Source organism: Emys orbicularis, chromosome 1 (genome assembly GCF_028017835.1).
Source record: "Emys orbicularis isolate rEmyOrb1 chromosome 1, rEmyOrb1.hap1, whole genome shotgun sequence".
NCBI lineage: Eukaryota > Metazoa > Chordata > Testudines > Emydidae > Emys > Emys orbicularis.
The window spans coordinates 369,311,004-369,326,617 of record NC_088683.1 but is presented as its reverse complement, the minus strand read 5'-3'; the positions used below and the strand labels follow the sequence as shown (position 1 = coordinate 369,326,617).

The 15,614-nt window shown below is 45.4% G+C and overlaps 1 protein-coding gene across 1 annotated transcript; it reads left to right on the top strand.

The window, feature by feature from the left end:
- The first annotated feature begins 14,029 nt into the window (after positions 1-14,029).
- On the top strand, positions 14,030-15,028 carry LOC135895654 (olfactory receptor 52R1-like). Its single transcript, XM_065423793.1, has one exon. The coding sequence runs from the start codon at positions 14,030-14,032 to the stop codon at positions 15,026-15,028; it is 999 nt and encodes a 332-aa protein (XP_065279865.1).
- The last annotated feature ends 586 nt before the right edge of the window (positions 15,029-15,614 follow it).

The following is a 15,614-nucleotide window of genomic DNA, read 5'->3' as shown; positions in this document are numbered from 1 at the left end:
TTGTCCACATCTGTTCTGTAGTGGGAGGCCCAAAATTGGACCCCTTACTCCAGATGTGCCCTTACCAGTGCCGAATAGAGGGGAATAATCACTTCCCTCGATCTGCTAGCAATGCTCCTACTAAAGCAGCCCAATATGCCGTTAGCCTTCTTGGAAACAAAGGCACACTGCTGACTCATATCCAGCTTCTCGTCCACTGTAATCCCCAGGTCCTTTTCTGCAGAACTGCTGCTTAGCCAGTCTGTCCCCAGCCTGTAGCGTTCATGGGATTCTTACGTCCTAAGTGCAGGACTCTGCACTTGTCCTTGTTGAACCTCATCAGATTTCTTTTGGCCCAATCCTCTAATTTGTCTAGGTCACTCTGGACCCTACTCCTCCACCGTATCTACCTCTCCCCCCAGCTTAGTGCTATCTGCAAACTTGCTGAGGGTGCAATCCATCCCATGATCCAGATCATTAATGAAGATGTTAAACAAAACCAGCCCCAGGACAGACACCTGGGGCACTCCGCTTGATACCAGCTGGCAACTAGACATTGAGCCATTGATCACAACCCATTGAGCCCAACGATCAAGCCAGCTTTATATCCACCGTATAGTCCATTCATCCAATCCATACTTTTTTAACTTGCTGGGTAGAATACTGTGGGAGACCGTATCAAAAGCTTTTCTAAAGTCAAGATATCTAAAGCCACTAGCCGTCACCTACAGCCCCCAAATAAACCTCTCCAGCGCATCATCAAGGATCTACAACCTATCCTGAAGGATGATCCCTTATTCTCACAGACCTTGGGAGACAGGCCAGTCCTCGCTTACAGAGAGCCCCACAACATGAAACAAATACTCACCAGCAACTACACACCACACAACAAAAACACGAATCCAGGAACCAAACCCTGCAACAAACCCCGGTGCCAACTCTGTCTGCATAACTATTCAAGGGACTCCATCATAGGACCTAACCACATCAGCCACACCATCAGGGATTGTTCACCTGCACATCTACAACGTGATATATGCCATCATGTGCCAGCAATGCCCTTCTGCCATGTACATTGGCCAAACCGGACAGTCTCTACGCAAAAGAATAAATGGACACAAATCTGACATCAGGAATTACAACATTAAAAAACCAGTAGGAGAACACTTCAGCCTCCCTGGTCATTCAATAACGTACTTAAAAGTGGCAATTCTGCAACAAAAAAACTTCAAAAACAGACTCCAATGTGAAACTGCAGAACTGGAATTAATTTGCAAACTGGACACCATCAAATTAGGCCTGAATAAAGACTGGCAATGGATTGTGTGACGTTTCAATCTATGTGATTTTATGAAAGTATGCTGATGAGTGTGAATATAATGTAACTAAAATATGCTTCACGCAAAAGGTCTCTTTTTAGGTATCATTACAAAGCTTAAAATCTACTGAGTGTGTTCATCCTATTTGTATAAATGTATCATTCTTGTATCTGAAACTAGAAATATGAAAGATATCTCTGAGGTCTTATTGTAGTTATGCAAAGTGTGGGCCATTAATGGTGATTTGGAATCTTCATGTCTCCCATTAACCAGGACAATTGACTGTAGATGGCTCTGTTTACTTGTAAGTCTTCCTGTATATGTGTGTGCTGGCAAGTGGGTAATGAAGTCTTACAGTGACATGTGATCATGTCACCTGAACTGGAATCCATCTTTAACCTGGTGCTTTTCCATTGAGAAGGAGGGGTGGGAACCCAGAGAGGGACAAAGGATCCCTGCCTTATGCAAAAGATATATAAGTGAGTGGAACAGAACAAAGGGGGCTGCAGTCATGAGAAATCCCCTAGCGACCACCTGAGCTGGAACAAGGACGGTACCAGGGGAAAGGACTGTGCCCAGACTAGGAAGGCATCCAGTCTGTGATAGAAGCTTATGGAAACATCTCTGAGGGTGAGATTTTATCTGTATTCAGTTTTCTTACTGTATTAGGCTTAGACTTGCGTGTTATATTTTATTTTGCTTGGTAATTCACTTTGTTCTGCCTGTTACTAATTGGAACCACTTAAATCCTACTTTCTGTATTTAATAAAATCACTTTTTACTTATTAATTAACCCAGAATATGTATTAATACTGGAGGGGAGGGGGGGGCAACCAGCTGTTCATATGTCTCTATCAGTGTTATAGAGGGCGAACAATTTATGAGTAAAACGGATTTATTTGGGGTTTGGACCCCATTGGGAGTTGAGCATCTGAGTGTTAAAGACAGGAACACTTCTTAACCTGCTTTCAATTAAGCCTGAAGCTGTTAGGGGATGTGGGTCAGACCTGGGTCTGGGCTTGCAGCAAGCTAATGGGTCTGGCTCAAACCAGGCAGGGCACTGAAGTCCCAAGCTGGGAAGGCAGGGAAAGCAGGGGCAGAAGTAGTCTTGGCACATCAGTGGGCAGTTTCCAAGGCGGTTTCTGTGATCCAACCCGTCACAGATGGGTCATTACAAAACCTAATTTTACCTTACTAATTTCCCCCTATGGTTACTCACATCTTCTTGTCAACTGTTTGAAATGGTCCACTCTCATTACCACTACGAAAGTGATTTTTCCTCCCTTGGTATTCTACTGATAATTAAATTGTCTCATTAGACTGACCCCCCAGCTGGTAAGGCAACTCCCATCCTTTTATATGCTGTGTATAAATATACCTACTACTGTGTTTTCCACTCCATGCATCTGATGAAGTGGGTGCTAGCCCATGAAAGCTTATGCCCAGATAACTTTGTTAGTCTCTAAGGTGTAACAAGGACTCCTCGTTGTTTTTGCTGATACAGACTAACACGGCTACCCCTCTGAAAGATATATCTCATCCACCATTTTCCCCAAATCCACAGAGCCAGTTATCTCATTATAGAAGGCAATCAGGTTGGTCAGGCTGTGCCCCCGGTCTCTCACAATGCTTTACTATTGACCAGCAGGAAAACCCCCCAGGTGTTATCACTCAGCACAACTGCATGTGGAGCCCCACACCCAGCTAGATTGCATGAATGCTCCCAGAGCCACTCATGAATCACACAGGGAAAGGGACCAGCCAGATCCCCCCAGCTCCCAGCCTTCCACCTCAGGAATATACTGTCTTGTACTGCTCAAGATGAGCAGTGCAAATTTATTAATTGGTTCACCACTTCATCAATGGAATGTGGACAGTTTTGCCACACACTTCATACAAACTCAATGGTAAAGATAAACAGTAAAACAAATGTATTGACTACAAAAGATAGATTTTAAGTAATATCAAGTGATAGGCAAAAAGTCAGATTGGTTACCAAAATAAAATAAAATATAAGCACACTGTCTAAATTCTCAACCCAAATAGACTGGGCAACATCTAGATTAAGCAGTTTTTCTCACCCCACTGGATATTGCAGTTCATAATACACAGATCATAGAATCACACAATCATAGAATATTAGGGTTGGAAGAGACCTCAGGAGGTCATCTAGTCCAACCCCCTGCTCAAAGCAGGACTAACCCCAACTAAATCATCCCAGCCAGGGCTTTGTCAAGCCTGACCCTAAAAACTTCTAAGGAAGGAGATTCCACCACCTCCCTGGGTAACCCATTCCACTGATTCACCACGCTCCTAATGAAATAATGTTTCCTAATATCCAACCTAGATCTCTCCCACTGTGACTAGGGACCATTGTTCCTTATTCTGTCATCTGGAACCACTGAGAACAGTCTAGATCCATCCTCTGTGGAATCCCCTTTCAGGTAGTTGAAGGCTGCTATCAAACCCCCCCTCATTCTTCTCTTATGCAGACTAAATAATCCCAGTTCCCTCAGCCTGTCCTCATAAATCATGTGCTCCTGCCCCCTAATCATTTTCGTTGCCCTCTGCTGGACTCTCGCCAATTTTTCCACATCCTTCTTGTAGTGTGGGCCCAAAATTGGACACAGTACTCCAGATGAGGCCTTACCAATGCTGAATAGAGGGGGATGATCACGTCCCTCCATCTGCTAGCAATTCTCCTACTTATACAGCACAAAATGCCGTTAGCCTTCTTGGCAACAAGAGCACACTGTTGACTCATATCCAGCTTCTCGTCCACTGTGACCCCTAGGTCCTTTTCTGCAGAACTGCTACCCAGCCATTCGGTCCCTAGTCTGTAGCAGTGCATGGGATTCTTCCGTCCTAAGTGCAGGACTCTGCACTTGTCCTTGTTGAACCTCATCAGGTTTCTTTTGGCCCAATCCTCTAATTTGTGTAGGTCCCTCTGTATCCGATCCCTACCCTCTAGTGTATCTACCACGCCTCCTAGTTTAGTGTCATCGGCAAACTTGCAGAGAGTGCAGTCCACTCCATCCTCCAGGTCATTAATAAAGATATTAAACAAAACCGGCCCCAGGACCGACCCTTGGGGCACTCCGCTTGAAACTGGCTGCCAACTAGACATGGAGCCATTGATCACTACCCGTTGAGCCCGACGATCTAGCCAGCTTTCTATCCACCTTACAGTCCATTCATCCAGCCCATACTTCTTTAACTTGGCAGCAAGAATACTGTGGGAGACCGTATCAAAAGCTTTGGTAAAATCAAGGAATAACACATCCACTGCTTTCCCCTCATCCACAGAGCCAGTTATCTCATCATAGAAGGCAATTAGGTTAGTCAGGCACGACTTCCCCTTGGTGAATCCATGCTGACTGTTCCTGATCACTTTCCTCTCCTCTAAGTGTTTCATAATTGATTCCTTGAGGACCTGCTCCATGATTTTTCCAGGGACTGAGGTGAGGCTGACTGGCCTGTAGTTCCCCGGATCCTCCTTCTTCCCTTTTTTAAAGATGGGCACTACATTAGCCTTTTTCCAGTCATCCGGGACCTCCCCCGATCACCATGAGTTTTCAAAAATAATGGCTAATGGCTCTGCAATCTAAGCCGCCAACTCCTTTAGCACCCTCGGATGCAGCGCATCCGGCCCCATGGACTTGTGCACGTCCAGTTTTTCTAAATAGTCCCGAACCATTTCTTTCTCCACAGAGGGCTGGTCACCTTCTCCCCATATTGTGCTGCCCAGTGCAGCAGTCTGGGAGCTGACCTTGTTTGTGAAGACAGAGGCAAAAAAATCATTGAGTACATTAGCTTTTTCCACATCCTCGGTCACTAGGTTGCCAAGTGTGATTTGGCCTTCCTGATTTCACTCCTGCATGCCTGCATGCCTGAGCAATATTTTTATACTCCTCCCTGGTCATTTGTCCAATCTTCCACTTCTTGTAAGCTTCCTTTTTGCGTTGAAGATCAGCAAGGATTTCACTGTTTAGCCAAGCTGGTCGCCTGCCATATTTACTATTCTTTCTACACATCGGGATGGTTTGTTCCTGCAACCGCAATAAGGATTCTTTAAAATACAGCCAGCTCTCCTGGACCCCTTTGCCCTTCATGTTATTCTCCCAGGGGATCCTGCCCATCTGTTCCCTGAGGGAGTCAAAGTCTGCTTTTCTGAAGTCCAGGGTCCATATTCTGCTGCTCTCCTTTCTTCCTTGTGTCAGGATCCTGAACTCAACCATCTCATGGTCACTGCCTCCCAGGTTCCCATCCACTTTTGCTTCCCCTACTAATTCTTCCCTGTTTGTGAGCAGCAGGTCAAGAAAAGCTCTGCCCCTAGTTGGTTCCTCCAGCACTTGCACCAGGAAATTGTCCCCTACACTTTCCAAAAACTTCCTGGATTGTCTGTGCACCGTTGTATTGCTCTCCCAGCAGATATCAGGGTGATTAAAGTCTCCCATGAGAACCAGGGCCTGCGATCTAGCAACTTCTGCTAGTTGCCAGAAGAAAGCCTCATCCACCTCATCCCCCTGGTCTGGTGGTCTATAGCAGACTCCGACCACAACATCACCCTTGTTGCTCACACTTCTCAACTTTATCCAGAGACACTCAGGTTTTTCTGCAGTTTCATACCGGAGCTCTGAGCAGTCATACTCCTCTCTTACATACAACGCAACTCCCCCACCTTTTCTGCCCTGCCTGTCCTTCCTGAACAGTTTATATCCATCCATGATAGTACTCCAGTCATGTGAGTTATCCCACCAAGTCTCTGTTATTCCAATCGCATCATAGTTCCCTGACTGTGCCAGGACTTCCAGTTCTCCCTGCTTGTTTCCCAGGCTTCTTGCATTTGTGTCTAGGCACTTAAGATAACTCATCGATTGTCCCTCTTTCTCAGTATGAGACAGGAGTCCTCCCCTCTTGCGCTCTCCTGCTTGTGCTTCCTCCCAGGATCCCATTTCCCCACTTACCTCAGGGCTTTGGTCTCCTTCCCCCGGTGAACCTAGTTTAAAGCCCTCCTCACTAGGTTAGCCAGCCTGCTGGCGAAGATGCTCTTCCCTCTCTTCATTAGGTGGAGCCCGTCCCTGCCCAGCACTCCTCCTTCTTGGAACACCATCCCATGGTCGAAGAATCCAAAGCCTTCTCTCCGACACCACCTGCCTAGCCATTCGTTGACTTCCACGATTCGACGGTCTCTACCCAGGCCTTTTCCTTGCACAGGGAGGATGGATGAGAACACCACTTGCGCCTCAAACTCCTTTATCCTTCTTCCCAGAGCCACGTAGTCTGCAGTGATCCGCTCAAGGTCATTCTTGGCAGTATCATTGGTGGAGAAGCCCACGTGGAGAAGCAGGAAGGGGTAGCGATCCGAGGGCTTGATGAGTCTCGGCAGTCTCTCCGTCACATCGTGTATCCCAGCTCCTGGCAAGCAGCAGACCTCTCTGTTTTCCCGGTCGGGGGGGCATATAGATGACTCAGTCCCCCTGAGGAGGGAGTCGCCGACCACCACCACCCTCCTCCTCCTCTTGGGAGTGGTGGTCGTGGAACCCCCATCCCTAGGACAATGCATCTTTTGCCTTCCAATCGGTGGAGTCTCCTTCTGCTCCCTTCCCTCAGATGGGTCATCTACTCCACTCTCCGCATTAGTACCTGTAGAGAGAACATGGAAACGATTGCTCACCTGTATCTCCATTGCTGGTACATGGATGCTCCTCTTTCTCCTTCTGGAGGTCACATGCTGCCAAACTTCTTCATAATCCATCTGTCCCTGCTGCGCCTGCTCTGAATCTTCAGAACATTGTGGCCGTAGAAGCATCTCCTGACGTCTGTCCAGGAAATCTTCATTTTCCCTTATGCAACGCAGAGTCGATACTCGTTTCTCCAGACCTTGAACCTTCTCTTCCAATATGGAGACCAGCTTGCACTTTGTACAGACAAAGTTGCTTCTGTCCTGTGGAAGAAAGACAAACATGGCACAACCTGTGCAGGTTACAACAGCTGATCGCTCGCCTTCCATATCACCTTCCTCTTAAGAGCTTCCTCAGCTGTTGCAAGAACTACTCAGAGAAACCTGCAGATGAAAGCCTCAGTGAGCTCTCCCCAGGCGAGCTCCCAGGCAAACTCCCTCTGTTAGCCTCTGCTGTTCGCCGCTCAGCTGGTTCGCTGCTGACTGCCCTTATATACCAGTCATGCCCACTCAAGGTCCACCTGGAACAAAGCGCTCCCAATTCACACTTTTCAAACAAACAAGCAAGCAATCAAGCACACGGTCAAACTGACAAACTGTCCCAGCAACAGACACTCAGATACTCACCAACACAGCCCCCCTAAGGCAGCACTTAGCGTACCTCCTCTCGGACAGCTCCCAGGCAAACTCCCTCTGTTAGCCTCTGCTGTTCGCCGCTCCGTATCTGAAGTATCTGAAGATCGCTCCCATCTCCCCCTCAGTCTCCTCTTTTCCAAACAAAACACAAATGGTTGCTTCAGCCCTTGCTCATATGGCTTGCCTTCTATCCCTTTGATCATCGTTGTCTCTTGCCTCTGGATCCTTTCCAGTTTCCCTACATCCTTCCTATACATTGGTGACCCAAACTAGACACTATACTCCAGCTAAGGCCTAACCAGTGCCAAGTAGATGAGTACTATCACCTCCCATGATTTACATGTTATGCTTCCGTTATTACAACCTAATATTGCATTTGCGTTTTTTGAATATATCCACACCCCTGAGAGATGTAGCTATGTCAACCTAACCCTGGTGTAGAAGGCATTAGGTCAATCGAAGAATTCTTCTGTTAACCTATCTACCACCTCTTGGGAAGGTGGATTAACTGCACTGACAGGAGAACCCCTGCTGTCGGTGTAAGTACTGTCCACATTGAAGCTCTATGGAAGCACTATTGTAGCGTTTTAAATGTAGAGAAACCCTCAAGCAGATCTTCCAGAAAAGCATCCAGTCTGGATCTGCAGACATGCGGAGTTGGAGAATCCACCACTTCCCTTCTCAGTGTGTTCCAAATGTTAATTGCCCTGAGTGCTAAACACTTGGCCCTTATCTCCAACTGGAATTTGTCTGCCTTCAGATTCCAGTGATTAGGTCTTGCTCTGCCTTTCTTTACTAGACTAAAGAGCACGTTATTAGTATTTAAGATGAATAAATGAAGCTCCAATCATTTTAGTCGCTGTTTTCTGTGCCTTCTCCAGTTTTTCAACATTATTTCTGAAATGTGGATCCCAGGACTGGATGCAGTCGGTTTCACCAATACCATGTGGAGACGTAAAATCCTTCACCTTCTCCAACTTTCCACTCCCCTGTTTATGAATCCAAGGATTCATAGATTCACAGATTTCTAGGACTGGAAGGGACCTCAAGAGGTCATGGAGTCCAGTCCCCTGCCCGCATGGCAGGACCAAATACTGTCTAGACCATCCCTGATAGACATTTATCTAACCTACTCTTAAATATCTCCAGAGATGGAGATTCCACAACCTCCCTAGGCAATTTATTCCAGTGTTTAACCACCCTGACAGTTAGGAACTTTTTCCTAATGTCCAACCTAGACCTCCCTTGCTGCAGTTTAAGCCCATTGCTTCTTGTTCTATCCTTAGAGGCTAAGGTGAACAAGTTTTCTCCCTCCTCCTTATGACACCCTTTTAGATACCTGAAAACTGCTATCATGTCCCCTCTCAGTCTTCTCTTTTCCAAATTAAACAAACCCAATTCTTTCAGCCTTCCTTCATAGGTCATGTTCTCAAGACCTTTAATCATTCTTGTTGCTCTTCTCTGGACCCTTTCCAATTTCTCCACATCTTTCTTGAAATGCGGTGCCCAGAACTGGACACAATACTCCAGCTGAGGCCTAACCAGAGCAGAGTAGAGCAGAAGAACGACTCCTCGTGTCTTGCTCACAACACACCTGTTAATACATCCCAGAATCATGTTTGCTTTTTTTGCAACAGCATCACACTGTTGACTCATGTTTAGCTTGTGGTCCACTATAACCCCTAGATCCCTTTCTGCCGTACTCCTTCCTAGACAGTCTCTTCCCATTCTGTATGTGTGAAACTGATTTTTTCTTCCTAAGTGGAGCACTTTGCATTTGTCTTTGTTAAACTTCATCCTGTTTAACTCAGACCATTTCTCCAATTTGTCCAGATCATTTTGAATTATGACCCTGTCCTCCAAAGCAGTTGCAATCCCTCCCAGTTTGGTATGATCCGCAAACTTAATAAGCGTACTTTCTATGCCAATATCTAAGTCGTTAATGAAGATATTGAACAGAGCTGGTCCCAAAACAGATCCCTGCGGAACCCCACTCATTATGCCTTTCCAGCAGGATTGGGAACCATTAATAACAACTCTCTGAGTACGGTTATCCAGCCAGTTATGCACCCACCTTATAGTAGCCCCATCTAAATTGTATTTGCCTAGTTTATCGCTAAGAATATCATGCGAGACCGTATCAAATGCCTTACCAAAGTCTAGGTATACCACATCCACAGCTGATCCCTTATCCACAAGACTCGTTATCCTATCAAAGAAAGCTATCAGATTGCTTTGACATGATTTGTTCTTTACAAATCCATGCTGTCTGTTCCCTATCACCTTACCACCTTCCAAGTGTTTGCAGATGATTTCCTTAATTACTTGCTCCATTATCTTCCCTGGCACACAAGTTAAACTAACTGGTCTGTAGTTTCCTGGGTTGTTTTTATTTCCCTTTTTATAGATGGGCACTATATTTGCTCTTTTCCAGTCTTCTGGAATCTCTCCTGTCTCCCATGATTTTCCAAAGATAATAGCTAGAGGCTCAGATACCTCCTCTATTAGCTCCTTGAGTATTCTAGGATGCATTTCATCAGGCCCTGGTGACTTGCAGGCATCTAACTTTTCTAAGTGATTTTTAACTTGTTCTTTTTTTATTTTATCTGCTAAACCTACCCCCTTCCCATTAGCATTCACTATGTTAGGCATTCCTTCAGACTTCTCGGTGAAGACCGAAACAAAGAAGTCATTAAGCATCTCTGCCATTTCCAAGTTTCCTGCTACTGTTTCTCCCTCTTCACTAAGCAGTGGGCCTACCCTGTCTTTGGTCTTCCTCTTGCTTCTAATGTATTGATAAAAAGTCTTCTTGTTTCCCTTTATTCCTGTAGCTAGTTTGAGCTCATTTTGTGCCTTTGCCTTTCTAATCTTGCCCCTGCATTCCTGTGTTGTTTGCCTATATTCATCCTTTGTAATGTGTCCTAGTTTCCATTTTTTATATGACTCCTTTTTATTTTTTATATCATGCAAGATCTCGTGGTTAAGCCAAGGTGGTCTTTTGCCACATTTTCTATCTTTCCTAACCAGCGGAATAGCTTGCTTTTGGGCCCTTAATAGTGTTCCTTTGAAAAACTGCCAACTCTCCTCAGTTGTTTTCCCCCTCAGTCTTGATTCCCATGGGACCTTACCTATCAGCTCTCTGAGCTTACCAACATCCGCCTTCCTGAAATCCATTGTCTCTATTTTGCTGTTCTCCCTTCTACCCTTCCTTAGAATTGCAAACTCTATGATTTCATGATCACTTTCACCCAAGCTGCCTTCTACTTTCAAATTCTCAACGAGTTCCTCCCTATTTGTTAAAATCAAGCCTAGAACAGCTTCCCCCCTAGTAGCTTTTTCAACCTTCTGAAATAAAAAGTTGTCTGCAATGCAGTCCAATAATTTGTTGGATAGTCTGTGCCCCGCTGTGTTATTTTCCCAACATATATCCGGATAGTTGAAGTCCCCCATCACCACCAAATCTTGGGCTTTGGATGATTTTGTTAGTTGTTTAAAAAAAGCCTCATCCACCTCTTCCATCTGGTTAGGTGGCCTGTAGTAGACTCCTAGCATGACATCACCCTTGTTTTTTACCCCTTTTAGCCTAACCCAGAGACTCTCAACACTTCCGTCTCCTATGTCCATCTCTACCTCAGTCCAAGTGTGTACATTTTTAATATATAAGGCAACACCTCCTCCCTTTTCCCCCTGTCTATCCTTCCTGAGCAAGCTGTACCCATCCACACCAACATTCCAATCATGTGTATTATCCCACCAAGTTTCAGTGATGCCAACAATGTCATAGTTGTATTTATTTATTAGCACTTCCAGTTCTTCCTGCTTATTACCCATACTTCTCGCATTTGTATATAGGCATCTAAGATACTGGTTTGATCTTTCCTCCCAGTTTTGTCCTGACCCTCCTTTCTCTCTGCCAATATAGCCCACACTCCCTCTCATTTCCGACCCATATCCCAGGTCTACATGTTCCCCACTTACCTGTGGGCTTTGCTCACCTGTCCCAGTCAAACCTAGTTTAAAGCCCTCCTCACTAGGTTAGTCGGCACATATCACCACAGTGTTTTTGGCCACAGCATCACATTGGGAGCTCACGATGAGTTAGTTGTCTACAATGACCTGACATTCTTTTCAGGGTACCTGCGTCCCATAATACAGTTCCCTGGTCTGTGGGTCGAGCCTGCATTCCCTGTTCCAAGAGGATCCCTTTGTATTTGTCTGTAATAAAACATTTTGTTTGCATGGGCCCAGCTCAGCAAATGTTCCAGATCAATCAGTATGCCTGTCCTGGCCTCCTCATTGTAACCAATCTGCCAATCTTTGGGTCATCTGTAAATTTTATCTACAGTGATTCTGCATTTGCTTCGAGGTCATTGATGAATATACTGAACTGCTTTCTAAGATCTATCAATTAGCCAGTTTTTAGTCCACTTTACATGTGCTCTACTGATATTGTATAGTGTGCATTTTTTTATCTTATTTTTTCCCCTACTAAAAGAAATGCCTCAGAGAAATCAAACTCTATTGCATCTGCTTGGTTCCCTTGATCACTCAAAAGTGTACTCTTATTTAAGGATGAAATTGGGTTTATTTGACAAGACATGTTTTCCATAAACCATGTTGTTGACCGGCATTAATTATAATCCTACGACTTTTTTTTTTTAACTAATCCTAGACCAGCTTTTCCATTCTTTCTTAATTTTGTACAATCTTTTTAAAAAAACTTTCCCTTTTTTACTGAATACTTTACGTTTAACGCAGAACTGCCCTGTTTCCCACCTCCACCCTTTTTTCCCCCCTTTTGTCTCTCCAGCTGCCTCACTGCATACTTCTGGTTCCAAGTGAGTTGTGCACTTGATCAGTCAGTTCGTAACTCTGGTGTTTGAAACTCTAAGATTCAATTGTAGATGCTGTTTATCGCCATGTTTGACTGTTAATGGACTGGAAACTATTTCATCACCTCATGTGATATGAGAACCTTATACTGCTTCTTTCCAAATGCAGAACTCAACTATTTCTTGACCACGTCTACCTTTTCTGCAACATTAACAAACTTCATTTCTCCCTCAAAGAGTTGGCCTAAACCTTTTCTAAGATTTCTTTTTTTCTTAATATATTTTCATAACCTCCTTTTTGTTATCCTTAAACCTGCGAAGCATGGATTTTTCCATGATGTTTTTAGCATCCCTTATCAATTTTCATAAATTCCAATTTGTATTATTTTCTCTCTCTATTTTCCCTTTTCCCCATTTGTTATATATTGCTTCCCATCCTGTCCCTCCCCAATTGCTGCCTTCACTTTATCAGTAAACCGGGTTTTGGTCCAAAGTTCTCTACTTTCTTGATAGTGGAATAGTGGCCTTTTGCCAATCTAATAAACTCTTCTTCAAGAACTCCCAATTTTCATTCTCATTTTTTCTCTTCAATTTTTTCCTCCCAATCAGTTTATTGATATTTTGCATCTCCTTTGGGAATATTAGGCCTTTTGAAACACTAAGTGTCTATAGATGTTACTGGTTGGGAACTGTTCTGTGTTTGTCCATTTGAATGTAATCACTTCTTTCTTCATTTTGCTCTCCTCTATCATATGCCCCCTTCTTTGTCTCTTCTCTAAACTAAACAGTCCCAGACTTTTCAGTCTGTCCACATATGGCAGCCTCCCCCTTTCTCATAGCCTGTCTCAGAAATCCCCTTTCTATCTGCTATATCCTTCATAGAGACTGAGTGTCCACAACTGAGCACGTGTCCAGAGCAGGTTATTCTTCACCCCCATTGCTTAGGCATACGAACATTGTCTTTGTTTTCACCATGGCTGTGAATGAGCAACTGTTTTCATGGAGCTCCTATCAATGACGCCCAGGTCTTTTCCCTGAGTTTGTTTCTAGTTGGGTTTGTTTGGGGTTTTGTTTGTTGGGTTTTCTTTCTAGTTGGGCTTTTTTCTAGTTTTTTCCCTCTGGTACGTGTTTTGTCAAAGCTTTGTTTCTTTTCCATTGTTAGATTTCGAGCAATAGGGTGAATAGGGAACTCCCTGCAGAATGGACTCTCTAGCTTGGGTTTCATTGTATTAAGGAACAATGAGGAATAGCCAGTATCCACACTCATGTTTCCCACTGGTGCCTATTAAGGTACATTAATTCCTACATACCAAGATATGTAGGAATTCTTGATGTATGGAACACCATAAAATATGGAATTGGCATTAGTATGGTCAGTTGTTCATAATTTATTTCTCTGAATAGTGAAAATGTCATTTTGTTATGTGTGAAGAGTGAAAAATCTGCTTCACCCTTGAGAACAGCTTCCAGTAGTGCATGTAGTGTCTCATATTAACATTGTCTCTCCATTCAGGTATTTCTACTGCGACCATAACCCTAGACCCTTGGCACATACAGGAAGTCAGGGGAACATACGGTACATGCAGGAGGCACCGTTCTGCCTCAGAGTTGGACACCTTCTCCCCTACTCCATGTCAGATTCCAACACAACCGACTTCACCAACCCCTCCACCTTCATCCTGCTGGGGATTCCTGGCCTGGAGGCGGCCCATGTCTGGCTCTCCATCCCCTTCTGCACCATGTACATCACAGCCATCTTGGGGAACTTCACCATCCTGTTTGTCGTGAAGAGGGAGCCGAGCCTCCATTCTCCCATGTACTATTTCCTCTGCATGCTGTCCATCACTGACCTGGTCCTGTCTACATCCATGCTGCCCAAAATGCTGAGCATCTTCTGGTTCAATTCCAGGGAGATCAATTTCAGTGCCTGTCTCACCCAGATGTACTTCATTCGCTGCTTCTCAGTGGTGGAGTCTGGGATTCTCGTGGCCATGGCTTTTGATCGCTATGTGGCCATCTGCAATCCCCTGAGACATTCCACCACCCTGGCAAACCCCATGGTGGCCAAGATTGGCCTGGCTGTGGTGTTGCGCGGTGGCATGCTCGTACTGCCCTATCCCCTCCTGACGAGGCAATGGCCATATTGCAAAAGCAACAACATCCCTGACACACACTGCACGCACATAGCCGTGGTGAAGCTGGCTTGTGCCGATACCCACATCAGTAGTTACTACGGCCTCTTTGTGCTATTCTCTGTGAAGGGTCTGGATATGGTTTTTATTGCTGTGTCCTATATCCAGATCCTCAGGGCCATCTTCAGTCTCCCCACAAGGGATGCCCATCTCAAGACTTTTGGGACTTGCAGCTCCCATCTCTGTTCCATCTTAGTCTTTTACATCCCAGGTCTCTTCTTCTCCCTCACGTACCGGTTTGGCCAGAATGTGCCCCTGCATTTCCGTGTTCTCATTGGCAACGTGAACCTCCTGGTGCCCCCCATGCTAAACCGCATCATCTACGGTGTGAGGACCAAACAGATCCGGGACAGGCTGCTCCAGCTCTTTAGTCATAAAGACATCTGAATTTTTCTCCTGGTGCTCTAGCTGTCAGACCGACCTGCATTCAGATCTGGCTGGTGAGATGGTGCTGGGCCCTCTTCCCTGAATCACTTACTAGACAGTCAAAGTGACATTGAATCCTTTCCTGGCCTTACTGTGCTGTGTCACCGTGACAGACTGGGGAATCGGTCTGTGTACAGCTCATTAACAAAGGGTTCCCACCTTTCTAATTGATTATAACTGGACCCCTGAGGGCCCGTGCCTGGCCCTGCCTATTCCCCCAAAGCCCTGCCCCCTTTTACTTCTTCCAGCAAGGCCCTGTCTCTGTTCTGCATTTTCCTCCAAAGCTCACCCTTGTTGCTCACTGCTCTTCTCCCCATCCCCACTCAGTCGCTAGATCATCTCCACCTCCCTCCCCCCAGCCCCCAGCTGAGTTCCCTCTCCTCCGGGTCTGGGACAGGAGCTGCTGCAGCCTGACAAGTAGCCTGCAGTGTATGCAGCACTGGGGCCAATAGGACAATCAGGAGCAGAGCGGGAATCCAGGAAGACGTATAAAAGCAACTGAGGGTTGGGTGCAGGGTTGGGTGGAAGGTGAGCAAGCCTGTGCATG